At 55.3% G+C, this 17709-nt stretch overlaps 1 protein-coding gene across 1 annotated transcript; it reads right to left on the reverse strand.

The window, feature by feature from the left end:
• Nucleotides 1-12690: 12690 nt before the first annotated feature.
• On the reverse strand, nt 12691-16316 carry NOL12 (nucleolar protein 12; the record flags this gene model as incomplete). Its single annotated transcript, XM_082486088.1, has 6 exons — nt 12691-13426; nt 14076-14176; nt 15172-15314; nt 15775-15823; nt 16026-16131; nt 16240-16316. 6 exons carry the CDS (start codon nt 16314-16316, stop codon nt 13255-13257), a joined length of 648 nt encoding a protein of 215 aa, XP_082342214.1. The 3' UTR covers nt 12691-13254.
• Nucleotides 16317-17709: the final 1393 nt, after the last annotated feature.

Here is a 17709-nt window from a genome sequence, read left to right on the forward strand (position 1 = left end):
CTCGCCTCTTCCCCCCCCCTCCCCCCCCCCCTTTTTTTTTTTTTAATTAAAAAAAAAAAAGAAGAAGAAAAAGAAAAGGAGGAAAGAAAAAAACCAAACCCAACCCAAAAAAACTTTTCTTTCCTCCCCCCAAACTTCCTGGGAGGGCCCGGGCAGGCCAATGGCAGCCAGCCGCCACCGCCCCGGCCGCCCCCAGCCAATGGAGCCGCCGGGGCGGGCGAGGCCGCCGGGCCGGACGGAAAGGGGAAGGGGGGGCCGAGCCCGGGGCGAGGGGCGACCGGCGGGACGGGACGGGACGGGACGGGACGGGACGGGGGCAATGCTTGGGCTGAGCCGCACCTCCCCCTCCCTTTCCTTCGCCGCTGGCCCGGGCAAAGTTGAAGCCCAGGGAGGGACGGGCTGAGCCGCTGCTGTCCCAGGAAGGGACCGCCGGGAGCCCAGCCCTCATTACCCAGGCAGGGCTTCCTTTCAGGCAGAGATTTTATTTTTTTTTTTTTTTTTTTTTTTACGGATAGGGATTTTCAGGAGTCCCATCGTGTGTGTGCACACAGCGGGGTCCTCACCTTCGCTGCTGAAGCTGCTTGGTTTTATCCCGCGCCTCCCCCTCAAATGAAGCCCTAAAGCAGCAATTTGCAGTCTTGGCAGAGGTGGGAGCATGTCCGGGGGGGACCTCCGGTGCCCCTGGAAAACCAGCTGGCAGTGGGAAGGGGAATTGTTAGTGACGGTCCCAAAGGAAAAGGGGCAGGGGGGAACTGCCCACCACGAAACAGCAGGGTCTGCGGTGCAATGACACCCAGGTGACACTTCTCGCTGCAAGGCAAAGCGAAGGTGCCTGGCACAGAGCTCAGCGCTGAAGAAACCTCGAATAGGTGGGGTGAACCAGCCCCAGTTGTGCAGGGGGGAGCTCAGGGCTTTGGGCTCCTCACTGGCCTGGGGCAGGGAAGCGAGGGAAGGGATGTCACCCATCTGGAGTTTCGGAGGCCTTTGGGGGCCTCCTGCACGGCTGCAGCTTGTCCTTGTATGAAGCACAAAGCCAGGCCCTCGCAGAGGACAACCTGGCCAAGGCGACTGATGCACACGGAGGGGGACGGAGGCGGGGACTTGGCCGCAGCTGCCAGCTACACGGGCTCCCAGGACACTTTCTGCAGCCCTCCAAAGCTGCTCTCTCACCATTTTTAGTATCCCAGGAATGCCAACACAATTGACCATATCTTCTTTCATGCCACTAAAGCCCACTTCATCCCTGTTAAAACCCTCAGTAACATCATAGCACCAAGCAAAAATAAAGATAAGGAAAGCAGCTATGCGGAGATTTTAGTCTTAGGCCTACTGTTCACCCCTCTCTGGCTTCAAAAAAAGGCTCCATATCTCAGTTTCCCCACCTGAGAAATGGGGAAAGGATGAAGGGAAGGGGGGTAGTTAGTGAGCATGGTGCCCAGGAGGTCACAGGAATGTAGCACCTCACTGAGCCTACTCAGATCAAGCACTGGAGACCCAGGTGCTGCCCACAGTGACCTCCATACAAGGGCAGCTGTCCTTCCTCACCATTTCCAGGGCCTGGCCCCTACCTTGTTGTGCTTCTCACTGGCACTCGAACGTGGCTGCAAGCTTCCTGAGGAGACAGCGCTGCTTTGCGGTGGGATGGCACCTCCACCCAGTTGGGGCTGCAGGGGGAGAAAGCAGGAGCTGAAGCCATGGGTATGGATCCTCACCTCGGTATCCCAGATCCGAGCATCTGCCTCCTGGTGTGGGCCAGGGGAGGAAGCATCCTCCCTCCTCCCAGTGCCAGGCAGGCAGCACAGCTCCCCTGGAGAAGCAGAGGATCCAGGGTCCACAGAATTGCACCCACCCACTCTGTGCTTGCCAGTTTTACACCTGCCAGGGTCCCCATCAGCTCTGTCTCCTGCTGTACTCACGTGATAAACGAGAAGTCTCTTGTTCCCCCAGTCGCTTTCCAATGGCTTCTCTGGGTTGTTTGTCTCTCGGGTGTGCTCAGGACCCTTCCAGTCATCCTCCAGTTGCTGTGCTGGACTCTCAGGCCTTTTCCAGCTGTCATCTGGCCTTAGTCCTATGTCCAGACATCTAGCAGGGCTTTTCCAGTCCCTTTCCAGCTGGCGCATCAAGTCAGCATGGCACACAGGCTTCTCTTGGCGCTTCCAATCCTTTTCCCATGCCTGCGTTTGTTGAGCATATCCCCGGCCCTTCCAGTCCTGCTCCAGTGGTCGTGTTGGGCTCATGGGGCGCAGGGGCTTGCCTCTGCCTTTCCAGTCACTTCCAGCACCTTTCCTGGGGTGGGAGGGCGGCAGTTTTTCCCGGAGGCTCTGCCAGCTGCATTCGGATGGCTTCCCAGGCTGCCTGAGGTGCAGCGGCTCACCCGGCTTCACATGTTGCCTCTCTGTCCCCCACACCAGGCTGGAAGGGGAGATCTCCTTTTGGCTTCTCCATGTGCCCTCTGTACGCCTCCCGGGACTGAGGGACCGTGGCGGTGGCCCTGCCTGGCTCAGCCTGGTGTTATCCGAGTCCTTCCTGAGGCCCGCAGGGTGCAGGGCGTCCCCTCGGCTCTTCCTCTCCGGTGCTTGCCCTGTACTCCCTGCCTGCCAGGCGGCTCGGCCCCTCTCTGAATTTGGGGGGCGGCCAGGTTCTCCTTGGCTCCTCCAGCTTTTCTCCGAGCGCCAGGGAGGACTCACGGACTCCCCTGCCCTCCTGTCCAACCGGCGGGCTGGGCTTGCAGAGCGTGGGCTCCTGTTGCCTCTCTCCAGCAGCCAGCCAGGGCTGGCAGGGCGCAGGAGATCCCCCTGGTTCCTGCTGGCCTTCTCGGGGTGCCGAGCCGGGCTGGAAGAACGAAGGGTCTCCTTGGGGTCTCTTCTGTGCTGCTCGAGGTTCCAGCAGAGCCGCTGACCCTAGGGACATAGGGGAGAGAGAGCAGAAAGTCCTCTTAAAAAAAAGAATAAATGCTGGTGAGTGAGAACAAGATGGGATCAGGGCTGGTTTGGTTAGATAATTCCCCAGGCAGCAATTGCATCCCTGTGCACAGAGCCAGCCTGTACTGAAGAGAAGTTCTTGCACCCAAAGGGTGAAAGGGCTGCTGCTATTTAAGAGCCAAGAGTTCCAGACCACGGCAGGGGTAGGGCTGGGAATAGAGGGAAGGGGGAGCAGAGGAATGGAAGAGAGAAGCACATGGCAGAAATAGAGGAAAACGTGGCAGGGAAAAGCAACCCAGCTTGGGAAGTTGGAACGGGGTCCCGCCCCACAGCCAAGCCTCACCTCCCTGGGCAGGTTGGGGCTGGACTGCCTCCGAACTACACGTCCTTTGCTGGGTGGCACTGGGGTCTTGCCATCGAGCCGGTCCACGCGGCCCTCCTCCAGGGCCTGGAAGGCCTCCAGGGTCTCTGATTTCCTGCAGACACACACAGTTTGTCTGGCTGCTGCCAGGCTCAGCTAGGTGGCAGAGCCCCTGCAGACCCAGCTCCACCTAAGCCTGATCCCACAGACCTCTGCCTGCCCCAGACACTGTGCACCGTCACCTCTCCCTGTCCCTATTACTTCAATCACACCTACTTTCATGTCCTGCTGCCTCACCCATGTCTTCTTCACACTATTCCTTAAGCCTCCCTCTATCTGGTCCTTCACATGCCACCCACCTGCCCAGGACAGTTCCCTAGTCCCCATTTACATCCCCTCCTGCCCTGTGCCACTGATGCTGGTGCCACTCTCGCTTCTCCAGCCAAGACCCCACCAGCACTGGGTACTTCTTTGCATCTCCTGTCCCTTCCTGAACAGCTTCTACAGTGGACCCTGGATCCCTGGGGAGCCACTGAGGCTGGCAGTGCGGACCACCTTTCCATCCCTCTTTCTGTGGCTTGCCCTGTTCCACAGCACATCCTGCAGCTTCCAGGAGGTAGCTGTGAGGATGAGGAGGGTGGGCTGCTCCCTCTGCTTCCAGTGGCACAGCTTCGCTCCACCTTTCCAATGGCCTCCTTAGCTGGCCTGCATGCCACAATGGGGGAGCTCCCAAGGCCAGGAGCCACTGAGTCTAAACCCAACCCTTTAAGGGAAATTTAAGTACAGCTGAAAGCTGAGCTTTGCCATCTAGCCCTGCTCTCTCCCTGTGGCACAGTGATTCCAGAGGTGGGGGGCCCCCCAACAGCATAGGGGGGTGATCTCCCACCTCTGACCATTGTGGAGACCCGTCGCTTCTCACCTGCGCTCGCAGCCAAATATCCTCTCCACCTCCACCCGGCCGGGGCTGAGCGTGCGGGAGCCGCCGCAGTCAACAGCATCCCGCTGGCCGAGGCGCTTGGGCTTGGGCAGGTCTGCCAGCACTGTGTACTCCTGCCTCTCCAGCCCGTGCCGCCCCTCCGTGCCCACACCACCAGGGTGCCCACGGGGCTCCCGAACCTGGGAGCCAGTAAGGCGCCCGCTGCTGCCCACCGGGTTGCTGCGGGCCAGCAAGGAGCCGGTGGGGGCACGCGGTGGGGTGGATGCCCAGGGAGGGTCGTTTTTCCGGTGCTCCAGGGAGAAATAGCTGCCCTCTATGCGGTGCTTCGGCCAGCTCTCCTCGGGCTTCTGGCTGGCGGGATGGCGCTCTGGGACGGGGAGAAGGCCGTTACTGGGGGAGGCACGAGCGACGCGGGATGCCACCACGTCCACAGCAAAGCAGGTCTTCGGAGGAGAGCTAGAAACGGTCCAGGAGGGCAAAGATAAAACCCAGACTCCCTCCAGGTGGGGTGGGAGCGCTGGGACACAGCACTGCAAGTCGAGGGCATGCCAAACCATGCAGACAGAGAACACCCGGGAGACCCACGATTCATGGTTAGCACACACAGAGATGCCATCTCATGGACACTGGGCCTCATCCCTTCACATGGTGCCTGCAGAGGTGTTGAATGCCTCCTGGGACCAGAACTGGGTAAAGAGATGCTAAATCTAAATAGAGATCTGCTGTGAACTTCAGGGACCCCTGGGTGGAAAGCAAACTAGAAGTAGGATCTCACACAGGAGCAAACCAAGTGTACCTGCTTTCAGTGAGCAGATTTCTTTCCTAAAGTCCTGGGCATCAGTTCTCACCCAGGATCCAGAGGGAATGGGCTGAGCCCACCTGGGCCTGTCTGCCTGCGGGGCTTGCAGCCACACCTCCTCCTTGTGGCCCACGTAGCTCATCATGTCCCGTTTGCCTGATCCCAAAGTGTTGTCCCACAACCGGGTCATTTCCCCGTCTTGGGAGACAAGATAGGGCAGATCTCTGCAATGGGGACCAGTAGCTTTTGTGGGCTGGAAGGAGATAAAAACATATATGAGAAGCTACAGCCCATTCAGCCCAAAGCTGCTGGTAAAAAGGAACCAGGAGAGGAGCTGGGTGAGCATAAGATTACCCTAGCCCAACATCATTGGGCATGGCAAGAAACAACATAGGAAAGTCCGCATGAGGGATCCAAGAGTGAATCTCATGTGCTCTTTAGGGGGAGACGCTCCTTTGTGGGGACTAAGGGACTCAGTTGACCCCCCTTGCATCTCAGGACCTTCTGAATGTGCCCAGCAGAAGTGGCATTGAAGGGCTGAGGGGACTGGGGAAACCAAAATAACCCAAACCACGAGAGATCCCCATCTCACCCTGGCAAGTGCGGAGTTGGCTTCAGCACAGGCGCTGGGATTGGTGCCGGTTTCTCTGTGCTCACCCTCAGCTCCAGGGCTGAGCGGGGGATATCCCCTGCTCTCGTGCCAGCTGTGGGGCAGGGAGAGAGGATAGCTGGTGGTCAGCACAGCCCGGAGAGCTCAGGGGTGGGTGGCAGCGCCAGCAGCCCAAGCCACGCTGGCTCTCTCTCCACTGGATGGGCAGAGGCTGGCAGAGCCCATCCTGGGACCACCAGCCTTACCCTAGAGGCAGTGAGGAGGAAGGAGACTCTTTTGGTGGCCCCCTGACCTCTCCTGGGACAGCCAAGAGGACCCCAGTTAGAGGGCACAGCATGGGGGTTGCTCAGCCATTTTGCCCAGACACCAGTGCGCAGAGCACCAGGGAGAACGCATCTGATTTCTTTCTGCTTGGCTTCCCGCTCCCCCTCCTCCATTCTTCCCACCAAGGGGGCTCGTCAGAGCAGCGTGGCTCCCGGCTGGTACTCACCGCTCTGTCCCCTCCGCTGGGCCCACGCACACGTATACCTCGCACTGGGGGGCTAAAATGTGGAGGGCATCCCAGGGTCCGCCTGGGTCTGCGTCGCTGCCAGCATCATGCCCTGAGACCTCCACGGCATGCTCCTGTGAGGAAGAAGGGGATGCAATGGTGCTGACAGTGTGTTGAGAATGAGGAGGAAGGCTGCCCTTCGGAAACGCCTGCTGCTTCTACCTCTTCTGAGAGCAGACTGGCCTCTGGGGCTCTTGATGCCTCTCCCAGCCCAACGTTGAGATTTTTCTTCTACTTCAGGAGGCCAGATAGGCCCAGCACACTCCTATTCGATGCTGAACGCTGCAGGCATCCCAGAGACAGCGTGTGTGGATGAGGGCTCAGGGAAACCACCCCCCCTCGTGTCAGCCTTGATGCTGCTGGCAGCCGCTCTCCTTCACCACCCGGATAGCCTGGGGAGAGGCAACAGAGCCGAGAGGGAGGGCGATTTCTGCAGAGAAGGCTGTAGCCCCAGCCCCTGCCTCTCTCTGTCAGGGCTTGTAGGTGTCTTAGCACCCTCCCCAGCCCCGTTACCTGTGGGGCTTATGAGCAGCAGGGGGGGAGGCTCCAGGGAGCTGGCTGTCCACACCGCCTTCCCTCCAGTGTCTCGCCTGCGCGGGGATTCGCTCGGAGGCAATGGCTCTGAGCAGATCGCGGGCAAAGGGCTGAGGTAACCTTAGAGGGCCCAGGGCCAAGGGGAGAGAGGAAAAGGGCGAGAAAGAGAGGGAGCCTCATTACTATTTCATCATCCCAGGCCTGTCGCTCCTGGAGGACAGTGAACAACACGAAACCCTCTGTGAACATGAAACCGGCTGTTGCCCAGCGGTCAGAGGCAGCCAAGAGGCTTGTGCATCCAGCCCTGTGCTGAAGAACCATGTTGGATCAAGGTATCCAGAGCCCCACATCCCATGAGATTTATCCCCCTCCTGCCTTCCCCTCTGGGAATAGGTTGCTGCAGCTGTCCCAAGGACAGGACTCAGCCTCTGCCCTAAGCTGACAGCTGGGAGCCACAGGGACATCCACCAGGAACACATTTTAGGTGAGGCAGGCTGTAAATGCCAGGAGGCATCAAAGAGAGATTAATCCAGGGTGGGTTCCTGCTCTGCCAGTCCCCCCGCTTCCCTCCTCATAGCTTTGCATCTGCGACACCCCTGCTTTCCCTTCCAGGATCTGTTGAGTCCCTCATACCTGGTGTCCAGCCCTTTCCCAATAAGGTGGCTCCTAGTTTGGGTCTGGGCACAGCTAAATGGTAAATTCCCATGCCTGGGAAGACTCACTCCCCAAGCAGCCTTCCCCCAGAGACATCTAGAAAGCCTGGCTGAACCTTTGTGTTAGGGATTTCCATCTCTACAAAGGCACATGGAGTCCCAAAGCAGAACAAAGAAATCCTTGATGAAGTATTCATAGCCTCCAGGTGGGATGGAGGAGCTCACCTGGATAGCATGCTTGTGAGCCTCCGCAACTCGGAAACAGTGCTGGCACAGGCTCTTTGCAAATATGTTGGCTTCAAAGTTCATGCAGGGCACGTCATCTACCGAACCAGACATTGTCCATAGCAGGGATGAAGATCTTTGGCTGATGGACTGCTAGCAGGGGGCAGCCAGGAGGAAAAGGTGGAAGGAACAGCAGCAGAAGACCAGAACTTTTGGTTCCCCAGCCTCAGGGTCCTGTGGAATCAGGAATGTTTTTTCTCAGACTGAAGCTTGCTGCTCTCAGCTGGCAATACTGGAATCAAAGGGCATCCAGGTGCAAGGCCATCAGTATGATCCATATAATTATAGACAATAAAAGGGTATGCTCTGGCAGGGACCTCTTTTAGAAAGGGGCACTGCACCGCATCCTCAAATGACTGCTGACACCCCCCAATTTGGGAGTCCTTGTGAACACAGGGAATGATGTTCATGTCCTGCTATTTGATAGAAGTTTTCTTCCTTCAAGCTCTCTTAAAAGGCACAAAAAGGAAACCTTTCTTCTTGACTATGTTGCTTATAAAGCTATAATCAGCTTACGAAATCTGGAAACCCACTGAGAGTTTTTAAACTTGTTGATCCCACTAAAATTTCTGAGACCTGTAGAACAGTTGATTGCAAAACTGCGAAGGGCAACAAGCATTGCTAGCACAACAGCTGGGCTCCACACTTCTGTCCTGGCTTTCTGCAAGCATCCTGCCTGCTATCACCTCCTCTGTCCCGCAGGGTTTGAAAGCAAGTCCTTGGATTTGAGGACATGATCTGTGCTAGGAGGGCTCCACTTAATTTGTCCAGAGGAGGCACCATCAGAAGGACAGGAATCCAGTGTGGGATGAGTCCAGCATCCCTGATGTGAACATACCACTGCTCCCCTAAACTCAGACACTTGAGTCACAGCAGTTGATCAGGGCTATGGCTGCTCCCCAAAACAACCAAGGCCAACTGTCAATGCCAAAACCAGGACATAATTTTTGTTTGTCAGTGCACTCATTTGCAATACAGCAAGTTGCACTACTGCCAACCTTGCAGCCTCCATCCTCGCATTAGGGCATGTTTTCTTGACTCAGTCACACCAGAAGCTAAACAAGAGCCTAAGCATTCACCTGCCAGGGATGCAGCACAAAACACCCCAACATTGCTGCCCACCCCTGCCCACAGAGTGCCACCTGTGGCTGGAGCCCCACTGCCTAATGGGCAAATCATTGCTCCCCACATCCCTTGGGGCCTACTGCCAGGATAATGCTGTGATCCCCGGGGCCTTTGGCATGCGTGCATGCAGCCAGTCATGCCCAATGCTCCCAGTGCCTCCCAATACCCCCAGTACCTCAGCTTCCCTATGGCTCCCAGCACCTCGCCGCCCGCCGAACTCCCCCCTTCAATGAAGCTGGCCGTGGGAACTGCGGGGAGCGAGTCCCCGCCCCTTCCCTTCTCATTGGCTGTCACCGAGCAGTGATTTGAATATCGCCCTCTGAGTGGCTGGCGGAGGCGCGGGTTGATGGCACCCACGTGCCGGAGTCAGCCGGCGGGCTATCGACCCGGCCGGGCCGGGCCGGGCCGGGCCGGGCCGGGCATGGCGGCCCCGGGGCTGGAGGGAGGCCGGGCCTGGGGAGGGGGCAGCGGCTCATCCCCCCCGCCTTGACCCCTCATACCTCGGCCTCTTCTCTGCCCTTCCTCCCCGGGCCCACCTCACCGCCTGCCCCAGCGCTCCCTCGCAGGCATCACCCCAGGAATTAGTTAACTTGAACCATAAACAACGTGCCAAAGCAGCGGACTCATCTGCAAGCACTGAGACGGCCCAATGTCATCGTGTCCCCAGCACAGCTCCAACGGGAGGTCATCCTACCCACAGCACTCCCCGGAGAGGTTTGTCTCACTGGGTCCTTACCTGCCAAGCACAAGCCCTGCCTAAGCCTCACTGTTCCTAGTGAAATGTGCTTAACATCTGTCCTCCACTGATCCTGCTACAACTCAGCTTCCTTCGTTTCCCACTCCTGGTGTGCATTAAAAGAAGTTTAATTTCACTTTTTACTTATCCACTGAAGGCAGTTTGCAATCCGCTCTTCAAACCTGTCCTTCCCCAACAACCCCAGTTACTCAGCTCCATTAGTCCCCAAAAGTTCTTGTCACTCTCCCAGTATCTTTTTGCCCCAGTTCATTTCTGGAACACAATGCTGGAAGCAGCAGCAGAACTGTACTGGGTACAGCCTTGAGCTTGGTACACTACTTCAGAGCAGTAAATACAGTTCACTGATCATCACACAGCTCATGCACACGCTGCAGCTATGCCTCCTGTGCACCACGCTCCTGTTTTCCCCCTGAACGTCTGACCTTTTCGGTTCCCAGTCTGTTTTGATCCTCTGTAATCCCAATTACATTTCTGTGTGCGCATGTGTGCGGAATCGCAGTCTAGCCAGCGAAAGCCATCATGCATGGAAACCCCAGCGTGGCAGCCCACGTCAAAACCCTTGCGTCTCTCCCTGTGAGCCCTCGGGCGCAAGCATGAGTAAGGCACAGGTGCCCGAGGTGGCTGAGCTGCAGAGCCAAGCGTGAAAAGCCTGTGCACAGGCTGTTGAAATGGGAAGCCACGGGGAGTTGCTGGTCTCGACTTTTCCTTTTGCGGCTGCACTAGCACATTGATTATTGCAGGTACCTTATATTTGGAAGTGGCTTCCTCCTGAACAGCTGGAACTTGTTTGTGAGCAGCTGGGGGAAGGGAGGAAGCAAGAAAAATGCTCAAAACCCATTTGAAAACAAGAGGAAGCAGCAAACAAGAAAAATTTTAAGCCACAGCCTGGGATGAACTGTGATGTGTCCGGCAAACACTTAACGCACTAACTTGTGTCTGGGAGCTCATATCCTTGATCCATTATATCCTAGGGTAGCCCAACTGCACACCCTGTGTGTAACAAAGACAGCAGGCTAGGCCTGAATCAGTAATTTACATTACAAAATAATGCTTTAATCAATCAAATGGAGAAATCAATAGCACAGCGAAAAATCCTGATGGTTAATACCCTATAGGGTTTAACAGTTCTGTTCTCAGTTTTTCCATATGCTTTTTTTTTTTTTTTTCCCCAAATGTGGAAACACAACTTCCAGCAGGAACTGGAAGTCTTCAGAGCATGGCAGAGGCTGTTGGAGATTTCAGCTGACACTTGAGAAAGGCTCGGAAGTTATTAGGGCCAGGGAGACAAACTGAAAAAGAGGTTCTTCTAAACCACCTGGCAGCAAAATAACAAACCCTGAAGAGCTGTTCAGGTCACTCTTAACATTCCAGCAGGATTATAAAGAGGTAATCCAGCGCTGTCCCAACTACTGTGCCAGTCTGTCTACAGGCTGCAGAAGGCAACTCAACCCATAGTTCACACCCCATGCCTTCAGCAGATTTCACAAACACACGAACTGTACATTTCCTTAGGAGCAGCTATTCCAGCTACAGAGCAAACTCCTGGGTCCGGGGCAAGTGCAATTCACTGTCTGCCCACAGTCACTCTGCAAGGCGCTATGTCCCAAAGAGTTGCTGTACGACCCAGACCATGGATGCCACACACTGTCCTCCACCTTTGAGCTGCAGTCCCCTTGGTGTGGCGTACCACTCCAAACAGAACTTCCCTCTCCCTCCCTCCTAGATCCCGCTTGAACCCAACCACCAGAGAACAGCTCTAGAGCATGTAACTCCCAAACCTGAACAAGAAATGCTTTGCACTACGCACATGGCACCACTTGGACACTTTGGATGCATCTGTATTTTGGCCTTGTCCCCAAGTTGTGTTTCTGCAGCTCTGAAACACCCAACATCCCGAGGTGAGACAGGAAGAGTAGCAAGGTCACACATTAAACTCTGTGAGCTTTCTGGAGCAGCCTTTAAGGCACAGCAAGAGAAGATCCCCACAGCTATTTTGGAGGTGAGGAAACCACACACACTGTACTTTCATAATGCTACCAGGGTTATTCAGAATTAGTGCCTGAGAGCACCAAGCCTCAGCTCAGGATGGGACTCGGAGTCCAAGCACACAAGGCACTGGTGGCATGTGGGATAGCAGTATCCGCTTCCTTGCCATTTACTTTCTCTGGAGGAGAAAGGGAGGTGCAATAGGACCCCATTCCTCACTACAAGCATGTGTCCCACAGCTCCCTCCAGAGGAACACGCTCTAGCAGAAATTGTGTAGCTCCTCTCAGTGTGGAGATCAGACACCCCTCCCCAACACACTCTGAAGAAGTCCTGTGTGTTTGCATGTGCATGCTCCAAGAAACAACGAGATACACATCAGGCTGGTGCCCTTAGCTTCACCAGCTGGTGGCCATCAGCATTGCTCTGATGTTCCTCCCTCAAGCCTCAGGCACTGGTTTACTCTTCCCCCTCCCATTTCTGGCATGAAGAATCTACATACTTGCCTATTGCCAGACTGCCAATTTTCTGGTGTGGGTTTTGACCACACAGGCCTTTTCTCCCTTTGTCATTTCCTCACCAGTACACATGCAGCAAGGAAGGGGGCCTGGCTGCCAGAGGCAGAATAGCCACCACCTCCTACAGATACTGGAGGATGGAGGCCAACATGCTGCCTAGGCTCACTCTCCACGTCAGAGGATTCACTCCCAGTTTTGCTACCAGCATTTCTCAGCCATGCAAATCTATTTTCTTTTTTCCCCTCCTCCTGCTGAAGGCATCCATGCTAAAAAACATATACTGAGGTCCCAAGAATAAAGGCAATTAACTGCTGATGACTGCAGCAGCCCTGAGGTAAAGGGCAGCCTCTGCCACTCCCACCCCAGAGAGGGCCACACACATACAGCAAGGGCATTAGGACATTTCATACTCCTCTAAGCTATCGCAAATTAAGATCGGCACATTCAGCAGACAATGGAACGAGCCATTCCTGCTCTGGCTGGTTCTGTGTTACCGCAGAAATAGCTCCTAGCTACTCCCTTTCCTAAGCACTAACAGATTTTAATATCCTTTAAGCAACAAGGATCATCTCCCCTCTTCCCAGCTGGTACTGGTGTTAGCACAGTTGCTGTTTGGCTTCAAATAAGTCACAAATATTTTTTTTTTCTTAGCAAAATGACTTCATAAAGATTTATTCACAAAGTTATCAAATTTCACTTGCAACAGGTACCAAACAAAAAGTACCCCTGCATTCAGGTGTGGCACTGGAGAAGAAACACATGAGACAAAATGACACCATGTCTCCATGGAAAAAGCATTTACTGCACAGCAGAACGCCCAGGCACTGATGCAAAAGTGGAAGCAGAGCTCTTCCTAGTTGCATAAATTGCCCTAAAGACATGCGCCTGTTGCATTCAGCCCCAGATCCTCTCCTTTCATAAAGTCAAGTATCAGCTCTGGAAGGGGAGGCACAAGAACAGAAATCTGACTCCCAGCAGAAGTTTTTAGACACTCTGTGGCACCCAGACACTTAGCTGGAGATCACTGCAGAAATAAAAGGGTACAGCGTCTAGTGATCCTGGCCAGTGCTCAGGAGGTGAGACAAAGGCTGAGCTGGGCTCACTGCTGGTCAGAGAGCCAAGCAAACAAGGCCCTTGCCCACAATGAAGAAGTCCCAAAGAGCAGCAGGCCAGATGTGCAGTGCTGTCCCAGCTGCTGGTCCAAGCTCTAGTTTTCTCTGTTAATCTTGGTCACGGCCCATTTTGCCCGTCAGCCTCCGCCGCTGAGTCTTAGTGGTTCGCCCCGTGTTGGATTTCTGGATTTTCTTGCGTGGGCCTTGCCCACGTTTGGGTCGCTTTCCTTTTGTCTTTTTCCGGCTATGCATGTGCAGCGTGGCAGTAAGAGAAGAGATCCTGTGCAGGGTAGGAAGAGAGAAATGTTGGGGGACTAAAGTCTGCAGGAACAAGGCAACACCACAACAATAGCAGGAGAGCCCTGTGTGGCTCAGCAGGAATGGACACCAGCCACAGCAAGCCCCAGGGGAACTCCACTGTGCTGGGCATCATCCCAGCAGGGCAGAAAACTTGCAAGTCTACAATGTGCGGTAACAACCAAAATGAATTTTCTGAGCAGTGGGCTCTCCAGCCACCACAGAGTTAAGTAATTCTCTGTATCCTCAAAGCAACTGTAAATCCTGGCCACTGAAAAATGTGAAGAATGCCAAAGCTTTAAGGTTTAGAGTCTTCTGACCTTCATCCAAGAGACAAACTCTGCACCCTGCAATATCTGCTGAGAAGGACTGAGCAAACAGTTCAGGACAAAGCCCGCCCTGCACCGCATCCTCCTCCTCCTCCTCCAGCTGTCACCAGCGATCAATGCAATGAGAATGGAGCATCTGGGCAGGCTTGTGCTCTGCCAGTGCCCTCTGCTGGCTCCTGCCCACCAGTGCCCAGGGAGCACAGCATCCCCTCCCTGCAACCACATGACTGATCTGGGAATGCAAGGCCTTCCTGATCAGCTTCCAGAGCCTAGCAGCGAAGAGCTGAATGAATGTATACATACTTTTCAGACAGGAAGGGGTTTCTGGACTTCTTGGGCATTGTTCTTAAAGGCTTGTTCACCACCTCTTCCTCTTTCTCTTCTTCTGATCCATCACTTTTTCCCTTAAAAGGGGAGCAAAAGAGAAAAAAATCCCTATAGACACACTAAAACTGGTAGTCTTGTGATTCCAGTGTTTCCACTGCCTTCTTGATTTTATCTTGTTTTGTTAACCATCTAGTCATGGATGAAATCTTTTTTAATTCTCCACATTCTTTGCTGTCCAAATCTCAAGGTTTCTTACTGCAGCCCCTCAGAAAGGGACAACCACTGAGAAGTCCTACAGTAATCCACCCTAAAATCCAAAAACTTCAGCATGATCTTAATGGCCAGGCAAGTGAAGCCTAAAGTATGAATTAAAGGTTTCAGCTTTTTTCTTGAATTATTATTAAAACCTCTTTAAGTAGCTTTTCAGATTAGAAAATGACATTACAAATGTAAAAGGTTAACTGCCAAACACAGACACTTCCCCAAAGAGCTCAAATCCAGCCACGAGTCATGAAGATCAAAAGGATCAAGTCAAGCAGTGCCTGAAAACCTCTATGAAACAAAAATGAGATCTCAGTTACAATATGTTTTGAGAATAAAAGCAACCGCAATCAGAACTGAGTGGTTTCCTTATTTGTGGTCCAAGCATAGGATCAGAGAGAAAAGTCCCTTCTCATGCTAATAGTAATTTTTCCTGGACAGGACACAGGAAAGTGGTTGAAGACAGTCCATGCAGCAGAGTCTGAAATCTGGCTGCTTGTGTTGTACCTGCATTAAAAATGCTACATTCTCCCGATCCAGCCCTGTGGCAACTTTCACTTAAACAAGGTCAGCTAGGACTAGCAAAGGATTCCAAGGAGGTTTGGAGTGAGCTCTTCACATAGGACATTTCTTCCTCTTTAGAGGCCCAACATCAGTTGTGGAAGAATGTGAAAGTTATGAGTTTCCCTTCTCATCCCTGCTCCTAGACACCTGCATGTCTTTGGGCATATTCAGGGAGTATGAGGCCTACCCAGCCAGTCCCAAGAATGTTTATAGCTGATATAATCAGAGAAGCAGCAAGAGGCTTTACCACAGGGGTGGTCAGTCCCAGCTGGCGTGCCCCTGAGAGGTCCAGGTCACTGATGGTGGTCACTGTTACAATGTGGTTTGGGTGGTCAATGTTCACAGACTCTGTCCGCGACGTCACCAAGTGCTCCAGTTCATCAGCCTCATCTGGGGAGACAACAAATCCTGCACTGCAAAGTGCCCAACTTTTCCCAAGATACGCTTGCTTGTTCCTGCAGTGCCATACTGAGGGGGAGGACCCAGGCTTTGCATGCAGGGTCACAGGGTGGAGGGGCTCATGAACACCAGCACTACAAGCATGAAGGGCGAGCTCCTTCTCCCAGTAGAGGGGACCTAGTAACACCTTGGAGATGTCCTCCTGCTTGTTGCTTTCTGTACAACCCACCCGACCCCCTGTCCCACCAGGGCCAGAGGGCTGCGGGGGTCACTGCTCAGGCTGCTGCCCAGCTTCTCAGGGGGGACGCGAGAGGAGCGAGGAGCTGACGTTGTGGGACAGTGTGCGAGCACCCCTACTCCAGCACTTACCACCCAGCCGAGGGTGTCGGACCGCGGGCGCCCACCTCCCGCCCCTCACGCTGCCCAGCCCCTGCGACCGGCCAGCACGTACCGAGCGCCTCCTCCCTCTCGCTCAGCATCTTCAGGTACTCCTGGTGCCGCTGAGAGATGGAAACAGGTCACTAAGGCGCCTCTGCTGCTCCAGCCGCCCCCCCTCCGCCAGGGATGGCCCCTTCCCCCTGCAAGCGGGGCAAGGGAAGCCCGAAGACCCCTCCTGCCCCGCTCCCGGCCCGCCATGGAGGGAAGGGCGGGAGAGGGACGACGACCCTTCTCCCACAGAGGGCCAGGGGTGTGTGTGGGTACCTCCTCCTTCATCTTCCTCTGCTCCTCCTTCAGCTTTCGCTTGATCTCGTCCAGCGCCGCCTTCCTCCGCTCCACCTTCCGCTTGTGGAAGCCGGTCAGGTACTCCCTGCCATCAGCAACACGGAAAGCGCCCCCCCGCCCCCGGCCTTTAGCGACCCCCCTGACCAGGGAATGCCTCCCTCCCCGCCTCGCCCCGGGGCTCGCCCGGCCTCACCTCCGCCTCTCCTCATCAAAAGTCACCACCAACCGCCCCTCACGGCCACTCGGACCTTTCTTCTTCTTGCGGCCCATGGCTGTACCACGCTCCTGTCGCTGCCGGTGCCGGTGCCGCCTCCGCCCACCCCTTCCGCCGCCGCCCGGCCGTAAGGGGCGGCCCCCGCCCCGCCCCGCCCGCCATTTTGTGCCGCCGCGGCTGATGGGGTGAAATGGGGTGGGTTTCCTCATGAGGTCCCAAACAAGGCGGTCCTCGTCGGCTGAAGCCGCTCTTGGGCTGAGGGCGGAGCGGCCCCGTGGTGTGGGGGAGACCCCGAGCATCACCGGCGGTGGGGTGTGGGGGGAGCGGCAGGGGAGGGCACACCAGGGCCACCGCCTTGCCTGCAGGGTGTCATAGGGTTCTCTTATCTCACAAGTATGCAGGACCCGTGCGTGTCCTCTCACCCGCTCCTAGTGTGCTTTTTTTTCCCCCTAAACTAGGGCCAGGAGAGAGAAGCTGCTGTCGTGGACCTTGCAGGTGTCAGCCATCAGCCCTAGGATCCAGCCTGGGGCACGCAGGGGGCTCCTTCAGGCATGGGTGCTTCCATCTCCCTCCTGGCAGAAGGTTCTTATGGTGCTGGCTTGTGCCTGAGCTGTTGCCCTGAGACGCGCTGTACCACTCCTCCAAGTCTGCATCTCTTTAATAAACGACTGAGTTTTATTTCAAGCTGTCATCATTGCTAGGTGGTGGTGGTGCCTGTGTTGCTCTTACCTGGGCAAGGCAAGTGCAGGGATGGGTCTCTGCTCTGACACTGAGTCTCCAAGATGCAGGACCTGGCTGAAGAGCTGTGGTTTCTGTTGTTGATGGCAGAGAGAGGTACTGGCAAGAGACAGTGGGGGCATCAAGACTGCCATGTTCTTGACTACTGGCTTGAGTGACTTTGGCTGAACTCTTGAACCTTTCTTGGCCTCCAGTCCTCGCCTTAAAAGTGGGTGTAATGCTTGTGTGGTGGCCAGCTGACTTTGTTGGAAGGTCCCAAAGCGCTGTGGGGGCAGCCAAAGCCAACCCCCTCAGCCCACAGAGTGTGATGAGTCCTGACACCAACCCCCTCAGCCCACAGAGTGTGACGAGTCCTGACACTGCCTGGCGGCTGCTCGTCCAGAACTGCCTTGCCTTTATCGGCTCTCTTGCTGCTTGCACACTTTTCCTGGCCTGTCCTTTCACCAGCAGAAATGCGGAAAAACCAGTTCTGTGGTTAATTGCTGCACTTCCCTCCACGCCCATGGGGCAGGTCTCCTCCTCCTCACTCGCAGCCTGGGTTCACTTCAGCCTCCAGCCTCTTCATCCCTGTCTGTGCTCAGCCAGCTCAGGTGCGCAGTCAGGCCTCCACGCTCCTTCCATTAACCTTACGGCTTCTTCTGCCTTCCCCTTTTTCCTCTGTCTGCAAGAGCTTCTGTCTCTCTGGTGGCTCCTTCTCCCTTGGGCAGCCCA

This window comes from Vanellus vanellus, assembly GCF_965231255.1.
Source record: "Vanellus vanellus genome assembly, chromosome: 1".
Lineage (NCBI taxonomy): Eukaryota > Metazoa > Chordata > Aves > Charadriiformes > Charadriidae > Vanellus > Vanellus vanellus.